The 27,095-nt window shown below is 32.5% G+C and overlaps 1 protein-coding gene across 1 annotated transcript; it reads left to right on the top strand.

Moving 5' to 3' along the window:
- Positions 1-2,829: 2,829 nt before the first annotated feature.
- LOC140452016 (oxysterol-binding protein-related protein 1) lies at positions 2,830-26,827 on the top strand. The gene is made up of 9 exons (XM_072546030.1): positions 2,830-3,008; positions 3,081-3,208; positions 16,356-16,573; positions 16,928-17,186; positions 17,407-17,604; positions 19,654-19,876; positions 20,136-20,258; positions 20,401-20,610; positions 23,768-26,827. The coding sequence occupies exons 2-9, from the start codon at positions 3,183-3,185 to the stop codon at positions 23,867-23,869; spliced, it is 1,359 nt and encodes a 452-aa protein (XP_072402131.1). The 5' UTR covers positions 2,830-3,008; positions 3,081-3,182; the 3' UTR covers positions 23,870-26,827.
- The last annotated feature ends 268 nt before the right edge of the window (positions 26,828-27,095 follow it).

Here is a 27,095-nt window from a genome sequence, read left to right on the forward strand (position 1 = left end):
ATTGTCGAGCCAAAGATGATGATGATGAATTAAGCAACCCATAATACTCACAAATTGCATTAAAGTGTATAAATAAATGACCATAAAAATAAAATAATTAAATACTGAATATATTTGTTTAGAAATACAATACCTATAATAATTGTAAAAACATCTGAAATCATAATTTCACAATATTCAATGTACGCCAATGTGGTCAAGAAAACAATGAATACCTAAGCATGTATAAACACATGGACAGGTGTCACAGACATTTTAAAGATAAACGGGTAGAATACGGAACGAAATTGACAGAACTAACACTTATTTATAATAGGAATATAAGAGATAATACGAATGATCGAACGTATTTTACTGAAAGTTTTTGTTCAAACAAAATTTTAGGATTAATATATTATGGAATTTATCTAATATAATGCTCACTACGAAAATAAAGGTAGTTTTATTAATTATCTTGCCTCTCTGTTACGTAGCGAGATCTATCTCTACGGACTATACCCTATACAGAAGCTTCTAACAAAACACAGAGCAAAAATTCGTAAATATGTTGGTAGGTAAAATAACTAAACAAAACAACAGCAAAAAGTAAAATACTGAACATGTGTAAACAAATAAAGCATTTTTACAGACATTCAACATTAAAAACATCACAAACCCTGAACTACCAAAGGTATCCGCATATCAGCCAAGAATATGCGTTCACTACTGTACATCAAGGAATTTACTACCAACGTCTTTGTCACTGAATATATCTTCAAAAATATAACATCAACTATTTTGCCACAACAAAATCCTATTTCCTATCTCCCCAATTCAAAAAAGGTCTCGAATTAATTCTTTATAAGACCAGTTGATAAATCTGAACTGATCCAACAATAAGTAGGATCAAAAGCAAATCTTCCTGTAGTACTGATGAACTTTCCATAAAAATTTTCTTAAATCTCCCAAAAAATGTGTTGGAAGTCCTTCTTCTTCCTTCATGTACCATGTCCTTTCAGAACGTTGATTACCATCATAGCTATCTTAATTTTATTCACTGCCACCCTAAATAGCATGCTGGTATCAACACCATACCAATCTCGCAAGTTCTTCAACCATGAGATTCTTCCTTCTTGGAAATCCTGGTCTCACTAATTAACGATTCCTTTGAAAAAGGTATATTTCCAGAGTGCATAAAGATAGTCATTATTATTCTTTTTCATAAAGGTGGTGAAAAATCTAATGTCTGTAACTATAGACGTATTGCCTTACTACCGGTTCTATCCAAAATTATGGAAAGACTTATAAAAGCCCGACTCATGACCTTTCTCGTTGAAAACAACATTTTATCACAAAGTCAGTTCTGCTTTTTATCTAATAAATGCGATGCTATGTTTTCTGTACTACATGAGATCTATCAAGCACTAAACAATAATCTTTACACTGCCACTGTTTTTTGTGGCTATGTCAAAGCTTGTTATTGTGTAAATCACATTTTGATAAAAAAACTAAATTTCTACGGAATTCAAAGTATTTCTTTGAATTGGTTCCAATCTTAGCAATTCTGGAATCTTGAGGAATAGAAAATAACTAGTTAGAGCAAATGATACTGACTCTAGTCACAAAAGCATTGTATGTGAAGTACCACAAGGTTCAGTACTGGGTCCTCTACTTTTCCTTATCTTTATAAATGACATCACTAACTTAAAAATCGATGGAAAAATTTTTCTTTTTGCTGATGCACTCTAACTGAACTCTTCATGCAATTATAACTTCTGATCTACTTAAAATAAAAACCTGGTCCGACTCTAATTTACTCTCTTTTAACTAATAAGACATTAGCATTATTCTATAAAGGAGCTCTTCAACCCTTGCTTATTAATAACAGCCAGATCAGTATCGTTGATTCTGTAAAATTTCTTGATATTTTTTATAGACAGCAACCTTAAATGGGCCCTTCATATCGGTAAGAAACTAGGCTCAGCCTGCTAAGCAATAAGATCTGTTTCGAAATAAATCAATTAAGCATCTTCCAAAATAACATATTATTTTTCTTTGTTCGAGTCTCATCTTCGATATGGTCTTTCTTTTTGGGGTTCTAGTACAGCTGCCCAATCTGACGTTATTTTTAAATTACAAAATGGTATCTTTTTGGCCTCAGTAGAATAACACATTGCAGGAGCTACTTCAAAAATCACGGGATTTTAACTCTTCCCTCTTTATATATTTTAGAATCTGTTTGCTTGATTCGTTAACACCTATATGTATTTTCAGCAAGACCTAATTATGACTATCCACCAGAAATTCAAGCTTTGACGTGTATTTACCGATCCCGTCCACTGAGATAGTAAAGAAATCTATATTATATTCGGCAAAAAAATTATACAACCATTTCCATTTGCAACTTAAATCTACAACTTCTTTCCTTAAGTTCCGTAAATTGACAAAAGTCTATCTATCTGAATCTGAAAGACCACAGTGGAAGAGTTTCTTAACGAATAACTAACAAATTACAGTACGTTTAGGTACAAGCAACTACTAAAGTATTTTTTATATAATATTTCAAAAATAATTATTTAAACCAGCTAAAACTGCCAAGTCGATTTTTCCCCAAGTTAATTTTTGAACACAGTCTGTAAAATCATTGACAATTTATATAGTCCTAAACTGATATAAATTCAATTGTGTTAACTATTTCTCTCTGTGTCCTATATTTACGGCATATTTTTTGTCACTACGCAATAATAAATGAACGGCTGAAAATTAATATTTAAAATCGTTGAGGGCCTCAGGTGTGGGTAGTAATATATTAGTTATGATTTGACAATATACACAATGAAGTCCATTTCTGTCTCTTCGCCCTTGCGCAGTGCCGAGTCCCTGCAGGAGTTCTGTTTCTGTTTTCCCAACCGTTTCCCGGTGCTCGGAGACGAAAACATTTGGTTTTCCACACATCAGCACCACCTTTATATAATAAGGGCGTCAGAGGTCGATGTGGAACTCTAAAAATTGAGTGTGGGGGGTTAAAGGTGAGTTTCAAAACGATTCTCACCGATGCAATTTATAGATCGATACTTCTATAGTAACCGTATGTTTTTCAGTACATCTCAGGCCAGACCACATGTCGATGGTTCAGTGAGGATAAGGGCAAATGATTTTATTCTTGTTACCACAGCACAGGGGTTTGTTGCAAGAGAAGCAGAATGGAACAAGCGGAAAGACAGTACAGGTATGTACTTATCACATTTTTTTACTAATAACAGGTGTTTTTTTATAACTTACGCAATATTGAACTTGCGTTTTTAACAATTTTGTAGTATCTGGTAGTAAAATAATTACCGTATTTAACATTGAATATAAAAAAATATTAAGGCATAGAAATTATTTTGATTGATGGCAACTATTGATTTTTATGTTTTTGTAACGTAAATTTAATCATTTACGCCAACTTCGCATTTTATGTGGCTTCATACAACTGTTTTATTAATATTTTTTACGATATGCATTGCTGGATAAATGAAACGAAAGGGTGTCTTTATATGTCTAACTTTTATGTTACCAATGCTTAAAGTAAACTTTAAAATTATTATTTAGCGACTTGATATTAATTTCTGAACATATAACTTAGTTTCCTTCCATTGTCTTTTTTCGGACTTTTAAAGTAATTTCAGTCTGTAGACATTTAAATATTTCTCTTTTTTATTTTTATTTAAATGTTTAAGTATTTTCTCTTTTGGTATCAATTTCTTGATACAGTAGAAACGTTTAATAAATTATAACACCATGGATTGGAATAACGTTAAGACACTCTTTGCAATAACCTATTATACATTATTAATGTGTAACTTTTATTTATTTTATTATTATTATTAACTAATCTTTGTCGTTAACTTATGACAAGTATCGTGGTATCATGTCTTCATTAGCTGACATGACTTCTCATCATCATCATTGGTGCTACAGCCCTATAAAAGAGCCTCGACCTTCTCAAATCTATTACGCCAGTCAGTTCTATCCATTGCTAACTGTTGCCAGTTTGCTGCGCCTATTTTTCTACCATCCTCATCTACACCATCCCTCCATCTTAGTTTTGGCTTACTCCTACTTCTACTTTCCACAGGTTGTGACATAAGGATTCTTCTAGGAGGGTTATTCTGCTATGATCTTGCCAGATGTCCTGCTCATCTTAGTCTTCCTATTTTTATAAGGGATACTACGTCTTTACCACCAAATATATGTTTATATCTGTGATATATCTCATAGTTGTACCTCCTTCTCCAAACCCCATTTTCACAGATGCCACCGAATATTCTTCTCGGGATCCTTCGTTCAAATATAAGCAGGAGGTTTTCATCTGTCTTGGAAATGGTCCATGTCTCCGACCCATATGTCAACACTGGTTGTATAAGGGTTTTGTATATGGTTATTTTTGTTTTTTGGCTTAAGTTTCTGCTTCTCATATGTCTACTCAGTCCAAATAGCATTTGTTTGCTAGGATTATTCTTCGCTTGATTTCTCTTCCATCATGACGTTCTCCTTGGTGATCAGGGAGCTTAAGTATGTGAATTTGTCCACCACTTCAAAGGTAGAGTTATCAACCGTGAATTGGTGGCCGATGTTTTTGGCTCTATTATTGGGTGTTGATGCCATTATCTTAGTTTTCTCCTCATTTACTTACAGGCCCATATTTTTTGAGGCATTTGACAAGGTGGTAAACATTTCTTCTAGCTTGCGTGTTGTGCGGGCAACTAGGTCAACAACTTCTGCATATGCCAAAATTTTGGATGATTTATTAAAAATGTTTCCTCTGTTGTCTATTTGGGCATCCCTGACCGCCTTTTCCAGAGCCATGTTGAACAGGAGACACGTCAGCGCATCTCCCTGTTGCAACCCAACATGCGTTTCAAATGCCTGTGATTGTTCGCCCTGTATTTCGACTTACAATTCGACATACAATTTATTTCTTAGGACACTATCATAGGCCGCTTTAAAATCTACGAAAAGATGGTATGTGTCGATATTGAATTCATTGGTTTTTTCTAGTATTTGCCTTAGCACAAAGATCTGGTCTGTTGTTGATCGACCAGGCCTAAAACCACTTTGATATTCGCCAAGAAGCTCCTCTGAATATGCACTCAAGTGACCATATAAAATACTCGAAAATATTTTGTATGCTGTATTAAGGAGGGTTACTCCCCTATAGTTTCTTCATTCCAATTGATCACCCTTTTTGTGTAGCGGGCAACCGATCCCAATACACCACTCTTCCTGGATTTGTTCCTCATTCCAGGCTCTCAGTATGATTTTATATATATGATTAGTCAGAGTAGCACCTCCACATTTAATAAGTTTCGCGGGTATACCATCACTTCCTGGAGATTTATTATTTTTTAGGTGTTTTATTGTATCCCGTACTTCTTGAATTGATGGAGGCTCCAATGGTGTATTGTTGCTTGCTTCTGGGGGGTGGTTGATTTGGATCTTCTACTTTGATAGTAAGTAGTTCTTTATAGTGTTCCACCCACCTTTTCAATACTTCTTCTTTTGTATTGAGTATATGCCCGTCCTTATCCTTACATAGTCCGATCCTTGGTTTAAATTCTTTTCTTGCTTTATTTAGATTTTTATAGAATTTTCTTGTTTGATTTTTTTTAATGCCTCAAGTTCTTCCAATATTCTATTTTCATAAGTTCGCTTTTTTCTCCTATGGATGTACTTCTCTTCTCTTCTGAGATCTTTATATTTTTGTTCTTTTTCTCGGGTTCTTCTTTGCTGCATCAGTTTATATGCATTTTTCTTTCTTCTTGTAATGTCCTTGCACTCAGCATCGAACCACTCATTGCGTGGTGGTGGTCTTTGCGGCCCTAGAATGTTATTTGTTGTGTCTTTAATATAATTTTTACACATTTCCCGTTGTTCACTAATTATTAGATTCTCTTTAGTTATGTATTTAGTTTCGATATAGTTTTGAAACCTTTCTACCGTTTGCGGGTTTTCTATCCATAAGGTTGGAGGAGTGCCTAGCATCTATGATCACATGATCAATTTGGTTGTTCGTTAATCCGTCAGGCGAGGTCCAAGTCCCCATATGTATTTTTTTGTGTAGAAAACATGTGCTTCCTACAATCATGTTCTTTGAGGCTGTGAAGGTGATTGCTCGGTGTCCATTCGAATTAGTATTATTATGGAGATTAAATTTACCAATGTGCGGTAGATATATTTCTTCCCTTCCGATTTTTGCGTTCAGATCACCGATTACTATTTTAATGTCATTTCTGGGACAATTGTCATATGTTCTTTCTAGAAATTGTCTTTTTCTTCGTCTTCCTTGTCCTCTGTTGGGGCATGTACATTAATAAGGCTAATATTAAAAAACTTGCCCCTGATCCTTAAACAGCTAATTCGTGGATTTATCGGCTTAAAATCTATAACCAAGTGCTTGACTTTATTATTGGCTATAAAGACTGTCCCAAATTCATGTCTGGTTCTATGGCAACTATAATATATATTGTAGTTTATTATATTATATTAATTTTAATATATTGTGTAATATTTTTATTTATTGATCTAATACAATTTATATACTTCCAAAACTATTTTCTTGTGACATTTCTGTTTTTACTGTATTTAATGAGAATTAAACACAATTTTAATCAAAAATACGTTTATTTCGACGTTTCGATGCCTACCTCGGAAATCGTTCTTTTTTTTATTTACATAAAGTACCTCGACAACTGTAGCCATTGGTACAAGAACAATAATAATAATAACAAGTAATAAATATCACTTTAACTAATGTCTATTAGGTTCAATCTTCTGATAGAGTTAAGCGTTTTTAAAAAGTGTATAGATTTCGTGATCTCTGTAGGGTTGTTGAGCAATTCAATTGAGTAGGTTTCAAGTCCAGTGCTTTATACAGGTTGATGAATTGTTTGCAGTCGATGGGGATGTGTTTTCCAGTCAGGTAAACATTGCAATGGTGGCAATTTTGACGAGTTTCAGAGGACATCAAGAAATCATAAGTAAGTTGGTGTGGTTGATTCGGAGTCTTCTAATAATCGAGGCTTCTCTTCTAGTTAGGAAGTCCAGGGAGAGATGACCAATGAATGGTTGGATTTCATGAAGATTTGTTCTGCTCTTTTACCATAAGTTTTGTCCAAACTGACTTTTTGAAAACGATTTTGAGATCGTTACCTAGTTAAATTGGGGTGATTCCAGTACTATGGTTGGTAGCTTCTTTAGCAAAATGATCTGCTGTTTTATTACCAGTAATTCCAGTATGAGAAGGCAGCCATATGAGAGAGACTGTTAAATCGTAAGTAGAGAGATTTTGATATATGTCATGAATGTTTTGAACTAATGGGTGGTCAGTGAAAATTGTATTGACTGAATGGATAGATGAAAGGGAATCTGAACAAATGGCAATATGTCTGTTTTGATTTTCTGGATATTGAATCAAATGCCCCTTCGATGTCAAATATAGTTGCTACGACATCTTGTTAATTGTTGTTTGCTTGAGAAGTGTGTGTTTGAAGACGAACAAGGTTATCAAGAGTAGACCGATGACGTGGGAAGCCGGATTGAGTGTTGGGAATAATATTATGCTTTTCAAGGAACCAATTTATCATTTTTTTGATAGTTTGCACGTGGTACAAGTGAGAGAAATCGGACGAAAAGATTTATGAGTTATAAAATGTTGGTCAGGTTTTTTAATTGGAATGATTATAGAATTGCGCGAAATATCTGGGAATTAATGTGTGTTGCAGATAAGGTTATAAATTTCGAGAAGTTTGAAGAGAGATGTATTGGAGAGATTTTTTAAAAATATATAAGGGATATCGTCGGGACCAGCAGCATATTTTCTACACGTAGACTGTCGTACACGTAGATTGTCGAAACGACAATTATAAACAACTAGTGTGTGTACGTGTATTTCAATGTATTGTTCGTAGCTTTTTCCAATAATTGCTCTAATATATGTGTTAAATCAACGGTTGACTTTCTTTTCTTAAAGATATTTTGATAATCATCCATTATATTTGTGTGTCTTTTAAGTCTTGATTAATATGCTTATGAAACGTCTATAATTATTACTGTCTTATATATAAATATCCTTTTTTGGTATCAGAATTATCAAATTGTCGTATTATCCAATTATGTCCAATTATTATTACTATGACTCGAATTATAACGAGAAGACAGCTAGAGTGTCTTATAACATATTCTAATGGAATGCTTGGCCGACTGGTTATTAGATAATTACAGAGTAAGGAAGGGATGGAAATTCCAAATTAAAAGTCTCGTAGTGTGTATTATCATTATATCGTATATCTTTTAAGAAGAGTAAATTATCTTGAAAAATATATCTTGTTATTTGTTATGAATAAAGAGCCTGTTTTTCAAGAATAATTTCAAATAACTGATGAATAGATTGAAAAGTTATATTTTTGATTTTACGATAACCTACAACATAATAACAGACTACAATAAACACAATTTATCTTCCAGATAACTTCTTGTTCGGTATTTTATTTGAAAAATAAATATTTTATATTTTATCTGTCAAATAAATTTATTCATGTCAGTTGGTAGATTCAGATTTCTTTCCTAAGTGGTACTAGGTGTTTAAATCTAAACTAACATAAAGCTTTAAATTATTTTGTTTATTAAATAATGTCTTAAAATTAATCGTATTATTAATTATATTAATATGTAGTTAATACAGTATTACCCAAATAAACAGTACTGAAACTGAACCATAGATGTCTCTTTGTGCGCGCTGTCATATTCAAATTAACTAGTATAGACCTGTCAAGTAATCCTCAAAAAAATTAATTATTAAGACCTAATTGTTAAAAATGGTGTTAAGTACAGAGGGGAAAGTGATTCTTGTGGAGTATTATTTTCGCTCATACGGAACCGGCCGACGTAATAGTACAAGTCTGCAATGCGTGTGTGATCAATTCACAAAACGGTTAAATAAACGTTCTCCAAGTAATGCTGTAATTTTGAAGATTATTGAAAAGTTTAGAAAAACGGGTAATGTATTGTGCCAACGAAAAGGAAACTCAGGGCGTCCCAGATTTAACAACAACGATAACTATGAACGTGTTTTTGAGCGAATCTTGGAAAATCCGAAAGCCAGCCAGACAAAAACAGTGTTATATCTTGGCTTAAAACGAACTTCCTTGTAAATAATCCTGAAGGAGCTGGGTGCATTTTCCTATGTGATTCAGGTACATCAACAATTACATCCCAGGGATTATCACAGTAGAGTGGAATATTGTACCAAAATTCTTGAATTACAGTATAAAAATCCTGAATTTTTTACAAATGTATGGTTTTCAGACGAAGCACATTTTCATTTGTCAGGCCATATAAATCGTCGCACAAATCCATTTCTGGGCTTCGCTACTAGTTAACTAGTGAGTGAACTAGAAGTGACTAGTGAGTGTAGTAGTGTCTGAGGGCTCGGGAGACTGAGACCTCGGAATCCCTGAAGAAAACATCAGAGAGGTAGTCGAAAGCTCGGCCCAATGGATATCGACGTGGTTCAACCCGGAAGACTGGTGAGTTTAATATTAATTTTATTATAATATTAATCTTAGCTCTAGGTTTAATTAATTAATCGCGGAAATCTTTCCGAACATATATGTTTATATATTATATATATTTGCATCTGTCAAATTTTATTAATTCTTTATGTAATTTAAAGTTCTCTTCTTCTATCCAATTTTTTCTTTGTAGTTTCATCTCATGTTAAATATATTTTTTTTGAACATTTCTCAACATTTTTATTAGATTATTTAGCCTCAAAGTATTTCAAAAGTACATGTTTCATAAACCAAATAATGACAGGATATCGTGGCATCCCTATCTAAATCTGATTAAATATGTACAATTACGAGTAGATAAATGATATGTGAGGTTGTAGCCATCTTTTTGTTGAAGATCCATTGAATTTTCAAAAATTAGTTTGAAGGTTGTATTATGTAGAAAGAATATCGTTGGCAGCTTTTTTTTTAACACGCAGAATGCTACAATACATTACGATCTTGACAGCAGATACTACTACAGAGGCAGTTAATCTTTTGGAAATTTTTGAGGACGGTATAATAAACAGGAACTATTGCCAACTTTATAGTTCTTGTCATTTATACCTAAGCGATTTTCAGTATATATTTCGGTACACTCAAAAATTTGGCTTATTTAACGAGAATTATTTATCATCTTCTTTTTGATTCCAGAATTTTCAGCATTAATTGGTTTTATCGACCTATGTAAACAAAGAAATATACCACAATGTCTCGTATTCTTTCATCGATTATTCCGAGCTTCACTGTATATCTCTTTATATATTTCTTTTCTGGGTATATTTCTTTTCAATCACTGCATTTTTAAATCATTTCCTATTTCTCATTTTCTTTTCTTGTTTAAGGTCTCACAATCTGATTTTTAAAAACATGTTATCAAATTCTTCCATGTTTCAGAGATTGTTGTTCCAGATATTGTTTTAAGAGATAAACCAAAGACTTAATTAATTGTATAAAAGGGTTAATTTTTCCTTAAACGAAATAAGTATTAATATAATTTTTATTAATATTTTGATATGAAATAAATTGATTATTTCTTTTTTGTTAAAAATAAAAATATGAAACAATGATGAATAACTAAGTATTTTATGGATGACAAATTTTACTTCCAATTTTGTCAAATATGTCTCTTTTTGCTGGAGTATAAATGCCCTTGAACATTTTCGCCTCCCTGATCCCGGTTATTGTTTCCGATTCAAAATCGATTTTGAATCCGTCTGTCCATTATGTCCCGAAACGAGCACCGTTTTTAATTTTAAATCAGAATATTTTTGTAAATCTAAATTTAAATTTAATGATATATAAGTACACGGATATTTATAAAAGTCTACGTATATACGAGTATATATATATATATATATATATATATATATATATATATATATATATATATATATCCTCTAAAATAACAGCTGATCTGGTAGATGAAAAGGGGGGTTGAGGTTAATTGAGTATGCAGCTGATTGAAAGCCAAGTGTACTCTGTTCAACAGCTCATTATATTTCGCCAATTTTTATTGGCATCATCAGATGAGAGCTACAATCATTTAAAACATGGTAAAATACAATTTGATAATTGTTTGTTATTTATATCTTACTTGATTGAAGTTAACGGCAGTGTGATTTTTTAATAACATCAAGTAAAATGGTTTGTGGATGCAATGTGGAATGCAGCTATATTCGACATGCAAAATTTATTTAACAAAATGATAGCTTTCGACATCCTCTTTGATGCCTTCTTTAGGGATTCCGAGGTCTTAGTCTCCCGAGCCCCCAGACACTACTACACTGATCATTAACCAATGCATTACTGCTAAGTAATGCATACATAAACTTTAAACATAAGTTGAAAGGCTCAATTTTGATTGATTATTGAATTTTTTTTATGTTTATATTATGAAACATTAAGAAATTTAATTTTGGGCCTAAAGCTAGTATACATGAAACATCTTTGGGAATCTCAACATTTGTTACATTTTTTATCCAATTATCCAAAGCAAAATCAATTTGATCCCTTACAATCCTTTGATTATTGTCTTGAGGCGATTTCCATGCTTAGATTCGCCTGGGAGATGTTTGAGACCACATATTTCTCGTCTTGGCAAAATTGTACGAGACTATCATCCCTGCCATTGAATGTACCTAATCCGTATCCTCTAGTGATATCAGCTACTTTTTCTTTGCCAATTTTTGCATTAAAATCGTCTAGTATAATATTAATGTGGTGTTTCTTGAGTTTTTTTGTGATGCCCGTTATTCCTGCATAAAATTCTTCTACCTCATTCTCTCCTTTGTCTGTTGTAGATGATTAGATTGATTGTAGTGATTTTACATTTAAATTGTAGTAGCGCTATCCTTTTGGAGTAAGTGCTAAAGTTTTCTAGAGATTTATCAATGTTTTTGTGTATGATAAATGCGACGCCATATTGTTGAGGACAGTTATTTTCATCTCCAGAAAAGTATTCCTGCTCATTTCTTGAATTACATTGTGGACCTTTCCTGTTCTTAGTAGGCTTCTAATATTACATGTTCCAAGGGAACCATTTATACCGCTGGTTGTTTAGTGATTTCACCATATCTGGCGACTCTCACTTAGTTTAGCCTGCAGACCAATACAGTTATTCGGGGTGTGGAACGTGGAGCCATAAGTAAGAATTGGGCGTCTTACGAGGACCAGTTATCAAAAACCAACTCCCGTCTATGATGCTCGATGTAACCGTTCTGATTAAAGGTACTACCTCTATAACATAACCCTACACCCCATACGGTATCTGCAATCAGTTCTGAGCTCATTATTGAGGATGCAGCACAGTTTTCGAATTTTTTAATAGAATGAGGCTTGCTGAGTTCAAAAGTCTTTTAAAATTGGTCCCATTATGTCAAAGCAGGATAACAAATTCAGAAAAGCAATTATTGGAAAAGAACGACTTGCTGTAATTGCACTGTAGTACTAAATTATTCTGTAACTTCCTTATAAACATTTTTTTTTAAATTTGTCCTTATAAATTACACTTGCAATATCCCATATTTCATAATTCATAAGTTTACATTGAAATTATTTCATTGTTTCATATTAGCTTTCCATCACTTTTTTTACACACAAGTGTCAAAAGTAGAGTAGCATTCAACTTTTTGCAATAAATATCTAACAGTTTCAATTTAAAACTAACAAGTGTTTACATCTATCGTTATAGATGTGTCTATCGCATATAGACTGGTAGTTATATCGCTGATATACACTTTTCACTGTTTAAATTAGTAAAAATTTATGTCCGCCACAAATTTCATGCTATAAGTGTCAGATCTAAACGTACCTTTTAAGACAACTTTGCTATTAGTTTTAAGATTTATATTAAGAGGTCCTTAAGGAAATATTTTCCCAAGGTTTTTACAAACAAATAGTTTCAATGTATTTAACTAGACAAATCTGATCTAGACATTAACTAGATAATTACGATAATTGAAGCTAGAGATGGAAAGAAAATTTAATATTTCTTATTTAGTTATTTTACTGCCCTCCTGTAAAATTTTAAATTTGTTTTTTACCAACTTTTCATTGTATTTATCACTCATTGTAAATTTCATGACAGGAATTGTATATTCATGAGAGAAATATTGGTTATTAATTAACTACCCTTTATATTCACACTTAATAGTCTCCACTTAGACAAAGTTTCTGTCACCTAATTTAAACTGATATGAATAATATAAACACAATATGGAGGTTATAAAGTTCACTTTATTAATATTGCAAATTCTGTTAATTTGATTATAGCGGAGCCAAAAGTCAACAGGTCCTATTATGCCTGAACACTTAATTGAATCTTCAATAGTTGGCAAGGCTAAAAATATCTTTTATCCTTTAACCAAATCTCGCTTTGTTTTAATCGAGTCAGCTATTTTTAAAGGACTAAAAGAATATGTTCTGTGATTTATAAATAGATTGGTAAAGAAACTATACTTTATTACTGGTCACTGAATATTTTTTTTATGAGAATAAACCAAAATGATTTTTTTTTTGTTTTTGACAAATAAATTATAAAATATTTGTCATAATAAAAAGTAAATAAAATATATAACCTGTAAATAGTGTTATTTTTATTTGGCAGTAAATGTAAAATTTATTATGCAAGAGATACTGGACAACGAAATTGGTGGCATTGTAGTAGACGGAATCGCTATAGTAGGAGAGGTTGTAATGCTAAATTTGCAGTTACTAAAGCGTCATGGTGACCTATTGTATTGTGAAGATTAGGTCCTAAAACGAAAAAATTTCATATTAAGTTTTCCATTTTAGTGGGGAGGTGAGGGTGTACAGGGTGTCCCAAATTGGTATGTTTTGCAGGGAATAGCGAAAACTAGATGAGATAGAAAAAAGTAGTTCTTTTAGATGTTTTCTTTTTTCGTTATAGTAACGATTGCCCAATCAAATCATAAATAGCTAACCACATTAGCAAGACTCAAGGTGATTATTGAAAAAAATAAAAAAAAATACAGACTTGAAATTTTGCATAGTCATACAGGCTGAAGGTTCACATGGTGCCAATGAAAACTTTAGTGTTAAATGTACATGATGCTCTTGTACATCAACATTTTACAAGTATTGGTCGGAGTATAGTTTCTAAGTGTTCAGATATGACCGAAGTTGGAGAAGCAACTATTTATAGACTTTTAAAGCAGCTAAAGAGTGGAAGTATTACAGAAGCACCTAAAACTTCAACAGCGAGAAAACCCATTCATATAAACAATAGTGTGAAACAATTGATTCGAAGAAAACTTCATTCATTTTAATTACAAAAAAAGATTCCTACTTTGGATAAACTTTTAGTAGATATTAATGAAGACGAATCTTTGTCAAACATTAAAAGGGATAAGTTGTGGAAAACTTCACTTAAATTAGGATTCGTTTATAAGAATAACAATAGAAAATCTGCGCTCATAGAAAAAAAGAAATTATTTCTTGGAGTAGGAAATATTTAAGGGAAATTCGAAAATTGAGGAGAAGAGAAGGCAAAAATATTTTTTATTTAGATGAAGAATGCATAAATAAAGAGCATTTTGTAAAAAAAAGTTTGGCAAGATAAACTCTTTATAAATGCTCGTTAAGAGTTTATAGAAGGTTTGTCTACTGGTTTAAAATTTCCAAATGGTAAAGGTTGCCAATTAATTATCACTCTATTGGAGAAGATAAAGGATTTGTTGATGGAGGCTTGCTGGATTTTATTTCAAATTCTACGAACGACTACCATGAAGAAATTACTGCTTACGTTTTTGAGGAATATTTCAATCAAATGATAGATTTATTACCGACCAATTCTTTAATAGTCATGGACAATGCCAGTTACCATTCAAGATTAAAGGAACCGTTACCTAACACTAAATGGAGAAACCAAGTACTCTTGGATTGGCTAATAACCAAAGAAATAGTAGTGCCAGCAGAAGGTTTATTCAAAAAAGAGTTATTGCAGCTATGCAAACAATATTCATCAAACTTTAAGAGGTATAGTGTAGCTGAAATAGCAAAAGAACATGGAATTAAAGTGTTGCGATTACTACCTTAACACTGTGAACTTAACCCGATAGAACTAATCTGTGCTCAAATGAACGGATATGTCACGAGAAATAATACAACATTTAAACTTCGAGGTGTTCGTCAACTATTATCTGACTCCATATCAAAAATTTCATTTGACAATTGGCAAAAAACAATAAGACTTGTCATAGCAAAGGAAGAAACATTCTGGAAACTCTATATGTTAATAGAGGAAACAATAGAACCAATTATTATTTTTGTGGGAAATGAAAAAACTGTTGATGATGATGATGATGGAGGACTCCTTACCGGAAGAAGACAACTTATGTATTTAGGAATATAATTGTATATTTATATTACTAATTATAAGTTTATATGACGCTAGTACCCGAAATGTATTAATTATTAAATTGTAAGGAAATGCTCTAAACCAATATTTAGTATTTTTATAAGTGTGTACGTAATATTGGCATTTTAGTTTATTTATATAAGTAATTTTATGTTCTCCGTCTCTGAGGCGTTCAGTTATTGCTTAATCCCTTAGGATTTGCTCATTTGTATCTTGTCGTGTATTGTATTTGAGGTTTGTCGGCCTGGTCATATTAAAGTCGAGTGAAAATTCAGATAAGAAGGTATCAATTATTACGTTTTTTCTGCATTGACCAACCCTGTATTTTGACCTTTGCTATAAAAATTGTACTATCAATAATTTTAAAATGTATATACAATACCTTGGCCACGTGACGAGAGGAAACAAATACCAGCCTCCGCAGAATGTCATGCAGGAAAATATTTTAGGAAAGCATAGCGTTGGAAGGCGATGAATGTCATGGCTGCGCATTCTCAGAGAGTGGTTTATTTGCTCGTCTAAATAGCTTTTTAGAGCAGCAGTGAACAGAGTTCAGATAATCATGATGATCGCCAACCTTCAAAAGAATATATCTATCCTATTCACATCTATCCTATTGTCCTATATATCTATAGAAAAATCTTTATTAGGATGCACCGTGTTTGAGATGACAACTCTCCCATCAAATCTGTCTTGAGTGAAGTACTAGAGATCTCAGAGTCCGGCACTTGCGAAACTTTAAATCTTTTCTTTCAAGAACTTGTCTTCACTGATTTACTTGTCTTTATTCTAACTTAAGTCTTTGTTGTAATAAAAACAATTTGTAAGCAACAAACAATTACTAACCATCGATTTCGATGGTGTTCACTTTTTACGTCTAACTCTAAATATTATATTTTCAGAAAATGCTTGCCAGTTCCTATGTACCGCAATGAATTCACCAGCTGGCAGGTTTTAAAAAATTGTATAGGAAAAGAATTAACCACAATCGCCATGCCAGTCGTTTATAATGAGCCGCTGAGTTTTCTTCAACGTCTGGCAGAATACATGGAATATGCATATCTGTTAAGGAAGGCAGCAGAACAGGAAGATCCTATTGAGAGACTCCAATTAGTAATAGGCAAGTAACAAATTACCTGTTTTGGAATTTATAGTGTTAACACATACTTGGTGCAAGTAGTGAGTATTTTAATAAAGATTATGGTTCTGAAACTATTTTCTTTTGGTATTTTTGTATAATATACTGTATTTAAAGGGAATTAACTACGATTTTAATTGAAAATCCGTTTCAATTTTCGCTTACGAAATCGTTCCCAAAATATAAATAGAAATAGTGGTTAATTTCTATTAAATATAGTATATTTCAGTAAAGATGTTGAAAAATCGAAAAAGTATTTTTTAAAATACCACCCTGTCTTTATTAAATCTTCCCTAGTCCGTATTTACGATTTAGTTTACGATTTTTTCTGTTCAGGATTTGCTGTAAGTGCTCTGGCCTCGAATTGGGACAGACTGGGGAAGCCATTTAATCCACTTTTAGGTGAGACCTTCGAATTAAAGCGGGCCGAGTTCAAAATGGTTTGCGAACAAGTCAGTCACCATCCTCCGGTTTCGGCGTTCCACGCTGAAGGTGAGGGTTGGGTCTTCCACGGATCTATTCATCCAAAATTAAGTTTCTGGGGAAAGAACGTTGAAATTCAGCCGCAAGGAGTTATTACAGTGGAATTTCCAAAGTAATTTACACTATACGCAAAACAAATGAGGTTGCACGTCATATTTACCTTTACCTTGTTGCCACATTTTCAGTAGAAGATCCGCGTAATCCAATAAATAAAATTTACAAAAAAAATGTATTGCTTCCACCTATTTGTGACGTGCAACGATAATTGTTTTGCTATTATCGAACTATGTTGATAGTGGCATTAAACTAAAACTGATTTCATTTATTTCTAGGTTAAAGGAAGCCTATTGGTGGTCGAATGTCAAATGTATTGTCCATAATATTATAGTTGGAAAACTCTGGATGGAACAAATTGGCAAAATGGAAATAAATAGCTATTCCTCAGACATTAAAGCCTATTTACATTTTAAAGCAGCTACAGGCAATAATAAAGAGCTGCATAAAGTTGAAGGGTTTATTACAAATAAAGCGTAAGTTTTAACTATCCATTGTAATATGAAATATTTACTTAATTTTAATAAAAGTAGGATTTTCAATAAGTTTCGTTGCTCAATATTAACTGTACAGCTATTACAGCTTTCTTCAATAAAAATCTTTTCCACTTAATTTTTTTTTGAGATTTTAGAACAAGTAGAAGTTAAAGGGAGCTAAATCTGGCGAATAGTTTGGATTTTGTGACAATTCATTGTTGAGTTCATACTTTAATTGTTTAATTCAAGTTTTTAGCTATGTGAGAGATATATAAAATATTTTTTTCTTCTGCAAACAAGGCTTGTTTTCACTAATGTTTACAATAAGCTGGTCTAAGTTCTTGTAATAATATCTGAGTTTATCGTATTACTAGTTTGAAGCTTGCCATTAAACGCTTCCTTAATTAATTTTTGGATTCTAGCTCGCTTCGAAGCCGAAGAATTGGGTCATACCACTCTCGTAGTCCTTACTTTTAAATAGGATTATCATAATAGACTTAACTCTCATATATAGCTATGAAAAAATGTATAAAATCCTTTCTAAAATCCTCCAAATATCCGAAAAAGTCGAATTGTGTGCACAGCTTCCGCAAATCAAAATCTTCTGCCAAAATATTATTCATATTGCCTAATAAGATTCCTGAGGCTTCTACTCTACCTATCTCGGTTAGTAAATGATCTTCCAAAACCAACTACTGTATTTGTTCTATAATTGCTAGTGATAATGAACCTTTTGGACAGAAAACTCTCATTTCATGATCTTAGATTCTAGAGTTATCTTTTTGCGGGATTACTCAGCTTAGACATCTATATCACTGACTCGTTGTAGTCATTGCGTTACAAAACTTTATCGTGTCGTTTCTTGTTTTGTTCTTTAATTTCGCATATATAACAATTGTGTGATACAAACTAATAAGTAGGTATATTTGAAAAATTTAAACTCAGAATGAAAGATTACGTTATTACCGAGGGCAGAAACTCCCTGAAAACTTCTATAATGTTTATTTTAATAAGTTACAGGGGGAACAAAAAAAGAGAAAATTTAGTGTGCCTTTTAATTTCAAATATCTCATTCAAAAAAAACTTTTTGGATATTCTAAGGGACTTTCGGCGCTCGTAATAATGCAATCTTCCAGTATGCGTTTTTTTTCAAAAATACTTATTTGTTTTCTCAGAATTTAAAAAAATGTATAAGTACATTTAAAACGCATTGAACATTTTGACAGGCGACAATTTGCGCCTATGCCCTCAATCGGCCATACTATTATTGACCATAGTACGGGCGATTGGTATGAAAATTATTGTGTAGAATAGTCGTGAAGTGCCATAAGGGTTTTGAATTTATAAATAATCTTCTAATTTAAGTAACCTTGTCTTTTTGTAAACAAAAATATATTAAAATTCAAATCGATAAATACTCCGCACACACTTCTTCCGAGAACTTGATCCTACGTCACATGTTTTGCCGGTTTTAGATCACGGTAAAATGCTGAATATGAAATGAATGTATCGTTTGGTAAACATCAAGAACGTCTTATGAAGTTTTCAATGAAGTAGTATAATTTCGAAGGAGTAGAAACTTTTAAATAGTTGGAGTATTAGCTATTGTTACAGAACAAGTGAAAAAAATATATATATATATATATATATATATATATATATATATATATAAACAATTGATTCTAGATAAAGGGGTCGTTAGGTCTCATGCACCATTCCACACATTTTTTGTGCATACCTTAAATTTATGTTTGTGACTTCCGGATAGTTCACTTTACCTTTTTCACCCTTGTTGAGCTTCATCGTGGTTTTTGGTTGCTCCTTGTCCATACTTGTCCACACGAGTAGCAAGGTTATATTGTCCCTATCGACATACTCTCGCATGTCGGGAAAAATCTAATATAATCTGGGTCTTGGTTGGTACCCAGAGTTGAGCCATTTCAAGCTTACACTCGGCAGTAATCCCACTCTATTGAATGCATTTGACGTAAATAATGTGAAAGAACTGAAAAGCAATTATTCAATTTACCTTACAGAGTTTATTTTTAGAAATGAAAAGCTTTTATTCGTTTATGGAAAATGGTCGGATTATGTTAAGGTTACAGATTTAGATTCTTTTGACGAGTATGTTCGGGCACATCCCCTTCAGTTCGCGGGGCTTTCCGAAACCAAAAGCCCCGGTGCCTCACCGTCACGTTCTTCCAAAAAGGTGCTGCAGAAACTGAACAGTCTCAAAGTTAGTTCGTTGAACAAATCGCAATCTACTTCAGAGGTAATCACAAGTTTGAAGTCAATATTCAATAAGAAAACAGTCATTTAGTATATCGTCGGTTAAGAGTCCATTATAACATATTTTACAGGAGAGCATAAAATTTGTAGCGATCAAGAAAAAATATTATTCAATTAATCAAAAGTGTACTTAGCAAATTTACACTCTTAGACGACGATATGCCATGTTGATGATGAAATTTCGTAATGTGCAGTAAATATTATACATAAAAAAGAACAGTATTTATATCTCAATATTTTAGGATGTCAGTCTCCAAGAGATGCGTGATAATGCAATATGCCAAAATCATCACACGTATTTCATAGAAATTCCTAATTCAACACTTATCTGGGAATCTGATGGAAGGCCAGATCATAGTTCGGACGTAAGTTTTTAGACAGAAAAAATCTTGTCTAGAAAATTTTTATTATATTTTGATTTTTTCCATTTTATCCATTAATTTCACATACTCTTCACTGCATATTCAAATATATATAAATATATAAATGTGTGGTTTTTGTTTACAGTACTACAATTTTACCAATTTTGCGATGTCTTTAAATGAAATTGAAAAGAATGAGCCTTTATGTCCCACTGATTCGAGACTTAGACCCGATATAAGAAAACTTGAAAAAGGAGATATAGAGGGTGCAGCTACTGAAAAAACCAGATTGGAGGAGAAACAACGAGATGCGAATAAGAGCAGAAAGAGTAAAAAATCACCGGAGTGGACTCCAAGGAAAGTACAGAAATCTTTTATTTTATCAAGTAGTTAGGATGAGTTTGACAGCCATTGAATACATGTTGTTTTTTAAAACACATAAACACAGTATATTTGATTTTATGTCTTCATTTAGAAAAAACAAGAAATTTTTTCCAGGTTATCAACGTTAAAACTTAAAAATATCTCTCCTCGTTTACTGGAAGACGGATATTCGGCTTGGCTCAAGCATTTTATAACCTTGATTTTAAATAAATAATGTGATATTTTTCATTATCTCACTCTACTGATAAATTCTTTAATAAAATATTCCTTTTCTTTTGTAGGGGTAGGAACTTTCTTTCTATCTCCTGTGCCTTACTGTGTATCATGCCATGTTGTTCTTCTTGTTCTTCTCCAATGTTATTTAGTAAATAGTGAAAGTATGTCTCGCTTATTAGCACTTTTATTATGACTTCCACCATTTCTCTATTTATTTTCTACTCTTCTTTAATAAATCCACCCCCTTGTTTAAATATCATAATTTTTAACTTGTCCATGTTGATCTTTAAATTCCATAGCCTACAATACTCACCTAATTTATCAACCATAATTTGCAAAACTCTCGGACTGCTTGCCAACACTACCATATCATCAACATAAAGCAATATTCCAATGATTAATCCATTTAAACCAACCCCACCTCCTAGAAAATCATGTAGGTCATTAAAAAATGCCATACAGCTAAACTTGTAATACAGCTCTTGTCGATCAATGTTACCGAACGCTTTACTGAAGTCTACAAACAAAGCATAAGTTCTCTTATAACCCTTTGCTCTTCGTATTTTAATAATACTACTTGTCAAATTAAACAGCCGATCTACTGTAGAATATCCATCTCTATAACCTACCTGGTATTATAGTAAAATCCCTGACTCTGCCCACTTTTTTATTCTGTTCAGTAACAAAGACGAAAACAGCTTGGCTACTGCGTTCAAGTAACTTATTCCCCTGTAATTCATTACATCATCTGTCGAACTTTTCTTGTGCAAAGGAAAAATGATCGCGTCTCGAACTGATGCTCGATTAAACATTGCGTTAAAAGCAACCAATAACTTTGCTTTGCTAGTAACATAAAGATTTTTATAAAACTCGGTCGGTTTCCTATCGGTGCCAGGTGCTTTATTATTCTTTAGGCTTGTGAGCGCTACATCTAATTCCGTCATATCAAAACTCCCATCCATACTTTCGTCGTCAATATAAGGCTCCGCATAACTTAGTTGGTCCGACTTTACTGCTGGATTTAGGAGACCCAAAAGGTGCAAACGAAATGTCTCTAAGGGAATTGATGCATATCTCAAACTGTTTTTAATTTTAAAAACCCCCACCAAAGATTAAAATTCTTTAGAGTCACGTGCCCTACTTAGATCCTCTGCTACTCTCATGTGTCACTCCATCTTTTTTCTTTCACAAGTCTGTTTATACTCTCTTTTTCTCTGCAGATACATATCCCTCACATAATCTCCACCCGTTTTCCTAAATATTTTTAGAAAACTCATTACCTGCTTTCTCAAATTCCAATATTCTCGATCAAACCATGCTTGTCTACCTTTTCTATTACCTCCCTCTCTTACCTTTCTGTTCGCCTACTCCTCGCATCTCGGCGATCTCCTTAATGATTTTTTGCAGTTCCTCAACAATACTTTTTAGCCTGATAATGTTTACGTCTAGCCCCTGAATATGTTACTCTATATTATTTTTAACATTTCTTTCATCTTGTTTTGTCCACTTAAGTTTAGGTAGTAAAGGTAAAATGTCCTCATTATGCATCTGCACCTGATCCCTCACCATCTTAAGCTCCAGGATTATTGGCTGATGATCTGAAAAGTATTCGCAACCTACTGAGAAATCCCCTAATCTCTGCACTAATTACCTTCAAATGCAAGTCAAATCTATTACAGAGCTACCAGAAATACCTACAAAAATAAATCTCCTAGAGTCCTACTATTCAAAACTACCATATCATTTTCCTCACAAAGTCCTACACTTTCATGAGCATTGGATATTTTGTCCTTAGTAGTTCTTACCGGTTTCAATACACCAAAGTACTCTCCCCCTTCTATACCTATATCTAGAATAGACTCTTCTCTTATTCTTCCATTTACATCTCCAATTATTACCATGGACTCTCCACCTCTCTGCTCCGTGATATCAAGAACAACTTTTTCTAAATTTAAAAAATCACTCTCCCACTTTTCTGATGGGCTTAGATATACTGGTACTATATCAATATAATGAGTTAACATTGTCAGTCGAATTACCATCTGTCCCTTTATCTCGATATATCTAGATTTAAATTCCGGCTTTATCCCACAGATCATTCCCCCACTAGCCCTACTAAATGTGCTTGTCCTAGTGGCATACACAACAAATGCCCTTAAAGTATCTAATAAATTATTATATACAGAACAAGAGACCTCCACAACTACTTACATAATCATTAAATTCTGGTGTCCTGAGTAATATCTCCAGTCCTCCAACATTATAACATAATACTCTAAATTTTTCAAAAGTGTCACTAGGCTCTAAGTATCTCTCCCTGCCTTCTACACTGGTGCTTCCCCCGATTCCATATGTATCGCCTCTTCTGCTTGTTGCCTTATCTCCATTAAGTCTAACCTGATGTTCTAGTATTTTACTAACTTTTGAAACCCATTGTCTGTACCGCACATTAAGCCCAACTCATCATCCGAAGAATATCTCACTGACTCTACCAATATTTTATCAAATATGAGTTTCACCATAGTATTTTTGTTGTTTTCTTTAATCTTTTTCACCACTTTTCTCCAATATTATCCATTTTCTTTCATTTTTTATTTCATTTAACAGCAACTGCATATCATGTTCGTTATCAGTGATTATTCCAGTTACTCAGGGCCTTCAAGTGCCTCTGCAAAAATATTTTCCACATAGGGGTTATACACCACAGGAGACAAAGTATACCCCTGTCGTAGCCCTGTCTTTTCATATTTGGATTTATTTGCCTTCTTATTTACAGTCCATTTGATTTTTTCTCTTGTTCCGTTGTAGATTTTTCTGCCAGTTTTAGTTCCTCTGTTGGTTTTAAGTTATTTTGAAGTTCTTTGTTCTTCTGTATTTGTATTTTCTTGTTATTAATAGTTATTTCTACCTTTAGGTGGTTCTGCCTGGGAGTAAATCCATACACCAAACAGGAAGATTGGATGTATAACGGCAATTATTGGAACAGACAGTATACCGACCCTGATATATTCTAATAAGTAGCATGTACGACGAATTTAGAGATTGTAGTAACCAAATAATAAATGTTAGAAATGTCCCCTCATAGAAGTAGATGTCGATGTGTGCCAAAAAGTGCACAAATTGTTATCATAAAGAAAAAAGCGCTTCCGGGGATATTGTGATTCATGTCAATTTTATTCATTTAAAATTGGAAGTATAAAGTAGGTTTGACTTAAGTGTCGATAAAAGACAGAAGAAACCTTCTAGGATATGCACTATAAATACAAAAGTATAAATATAAAGCAATCAATTGAAATTTTAAAAAACGAAATACTAGTGATCGTTAGTATGTAGGGTCTATTTTTCTGGAAATCTACTTGTTTAATCACTCGACTAAGAGCTGTAAAAAGTAGTATTCTTAAAAGCAATGTATACTTTAATTATTTAATGTATATTAATGTAGCATGTACCAAATATAACGCATCTTAATAATTTCTCGATTTCTGATGCGTTAAAAAGGTATCAATAGAAAATTTTTTAAACAATTCATCAGTATATCAAATACTATATTAAATAAAACATAAATATATGTTTATGATCCCAAAATTTTGAATACATATTCAGTGCATCATGAAATTTATTTTGTCAAAGAAATCATAAACCTGTACCACAGAATAAGAAACAATTAGATGGGAAACTCTCTGATTATTTTGACACAATGTCACTTGTCCGTCGGCCATGTGCTTGGCGGATATGTCAGAGTTGTATTTGGATAAATTTTGAAACCGTTAGACAGGTGTGTACTTTGGTGGTTTATCGAGACTAAATATATTTCCAGGCCCAAATCACAGATGGCTAATATCATTATATATACGTACTTTATGAAAAGCAAAATAATACTTACGAAATATATTCTAATAAACTTTTAGTAATTAACACAGTAAAAATCCACAGGATACAGTAAATTTTATTAGTAGAAGGTCTTACCTTCTACTTTTATTTACTTGGATGGGCTTGAGATTCCATTATTTATATCTGAGTCATTAAGAGCCTTATCAACGTGGTGGATATATGTAGATATGTGTGTAGAGATGTAAGTATCCAGATTATCCCGGTCAATCTAAATATATTGTCCAAACACTTAATATATTTGGAAGCTTTTAATCTAAAGCTCTAGCGCACAAGTTATTAGCGCAATGCCTATATTCCTCTAATAAAAACTCTAACACCTGAGAAGTTTACCCATAATTTATACGATTTTTGGTCGGTTACTCTGAGTAAGATGTTCAGTTGAACTCACTTATTAAATTAAAAAGATCTTTTATGGACTGAAGTTCTAGTAAGTGAGTTATAGATTGGATCTATATCAATTAACATTAAAGCTATCTCTTGCATACTTGTAAATCTTTTAACGACCTTAAATATATTTGACATATTAGTCGTTAGACATTAATTTTAATAAAAAAAAACCTATCAGAAATTGAAATATTATTATGATACGATAATAATTTTCGTGCCCAGCTGTTTATTTACAAATCTGCACCAAACTTGACATGCAGTATATAAGCATTCTAAAGATTCAGGAAATAAATAAATAGTAATATTCTTCCAAAAAAATAATTTTAATTACATATTATATTCTTTGTCTTTCATACAACTTCACAGGTATGACATATTTACTGAGAGACCAGAAAATGAGTTAAAAATACTACAGTTCTCAGTCAGGACTGGGTATACAGGAAGTGCCCACGGTTTAGTTCAAGCGATAATAAAGACGAACTAGACACTGGAAAAAAATATATTTAACATTAAAAATAGAGGATAAAGATACAAGAAAATTTAACATTGAAAAAGAAGTTCGACGAAGAAGACATCGTTAAACTGTAATCATAAATAAAATTAGGGACATCGTATGGAAGATGACTTCTGAGCATATCGTTCCCAGATACAGATTGAAAATAATTTTTTAGGTGATTATCTACCCACGAGCAGAGAAATCACACAATACAGGCTGCAGGATTACCCCTGTTACACAGACCAATATTGTTAAGTAAACCTCATTTACTTTTATGTGTGCTGTTTTTAATTTAATAGCTTCTAGTATGACTTAATCTTATCTAAATTAATCATCTTACCCTTACAAGAAATCTTAAATAAACTGTGTTAGGTCGACAAGGGGATTAAGTTGATCGGAGAACGACGCAATAACCTAAAATTTGTGGATGATGTCGTCAAACTCGCATAGAATAACGAAAGCGAAGATGTCCAGTTGTGGATGCACAAAAATTGAAAAACAGAAGGTATAAAATAAAACCATTTGAGAAAGTTAAGAAAATATACGGCTCTCAACACTTCAATGGATGATTTATTACTTCTTCGAACATACATTAATTCTTTTATAACTCATTTCAATTTTTACTCAGTTTAATTTGTGCATTTGTTGCGCAAAAATGTACTTCTAACACGAAAAGTCATTATTATATTACTAAATAGTAGAAACAAAAAGTACACTTTAACATGTGTATAACAAACGACATTGTAATAACTACAAATGGCATTGTAGTGTTTGGAACTGAAGTAAAAATGCACTATTCATTTAATAAGAATTTCATGTGATCTTAAATGCAATAATTATTAAAAGATTGTATTCTTATTGCAATAGTTTATTATACAAAACTTAGTAGGTACCTAGGTATATTATAATATACATGTTACCGGGAAAGACCAAAATCGTAATTTTGGCTTCAGTGGTATTCGGTCTTTAAACGATGTGTTTGGCACAGAAAGTCAAAATTTCTAATTTGGTTTTAACGGAAACATATACACATCTTTTGTATGATTTTATGTGGCGTGAAAGATGGAAGGTTCGAATATTCCTTTTTAACCAAGTCAATATTTGGGGAACACATTAAAATTCAAATATATAATAAAATAATTAATAAAATAAACTATTTATGTTTTGTTAATGAATAAAACTGTATTGTTATTTGAAACTGTATTTTTTTTTACCACAATCACGACGAAGAGACAAAGTCAATGGGAGATAATGAAAGAATGATGGAGATAAAGATCTTTGCTACATCTAGTTGCAGTCTATGCCGGTTTATTTTCCATATTGACTAGACTTTCTTTGTCTTCCTCAAATATCTTTTAATATTTTTCTGTGTAGTTGAACCTAATTGGGAAGTGGTAGAGCTAAAGGTCAATATTCCTAATCAAGTTTGGTACGCAATAAACTACTCAGTCACGAAAACATACTTT

Source organism: Diabrotica undecimpunctata, chromosome 10 (genome assembly GCF_040954645.1).
Source record: "Diabrotica undecimpunctata isolate CICGRU chromosome 10, icDiaUnde3, whole genome shotgun sequence".
In the NCBI taxonomy this organism is placed as follows: domain Eukaryota; kingdom Metazoa; phylum Arthropoda; class Insecta; order Coleoptera; family Chrysomelidae; genus Diabrotica; species Diabrotica undecimpunctata.

What these genes read in the sequence shown, in the direction of transcription:
- LOC140452016 (XM_072546030.1), top strand. Translation starts at nt 3,183, where the DNA reads ATGGAACAAGCGGAAAGACAGTACAG. An exon ending in CAAGCGGAAAGACAGTACAG is followed by an intron (nt 3,209 to 16,355) that starts GTATGTACTTAT and finishes TTATATTTTCAG; the next exon opens with AAAATGCTTGCCAGTTCCTA. An exon ending in GAGACTCCAATTAGTAATAG is followed by an intron (nt 16,574 to 16,927) that starts GCAAGTAACAAA and finishes TTTTCTGTTCAG; the next exon opens with GATTTGCTGTAAGTGCTCTG.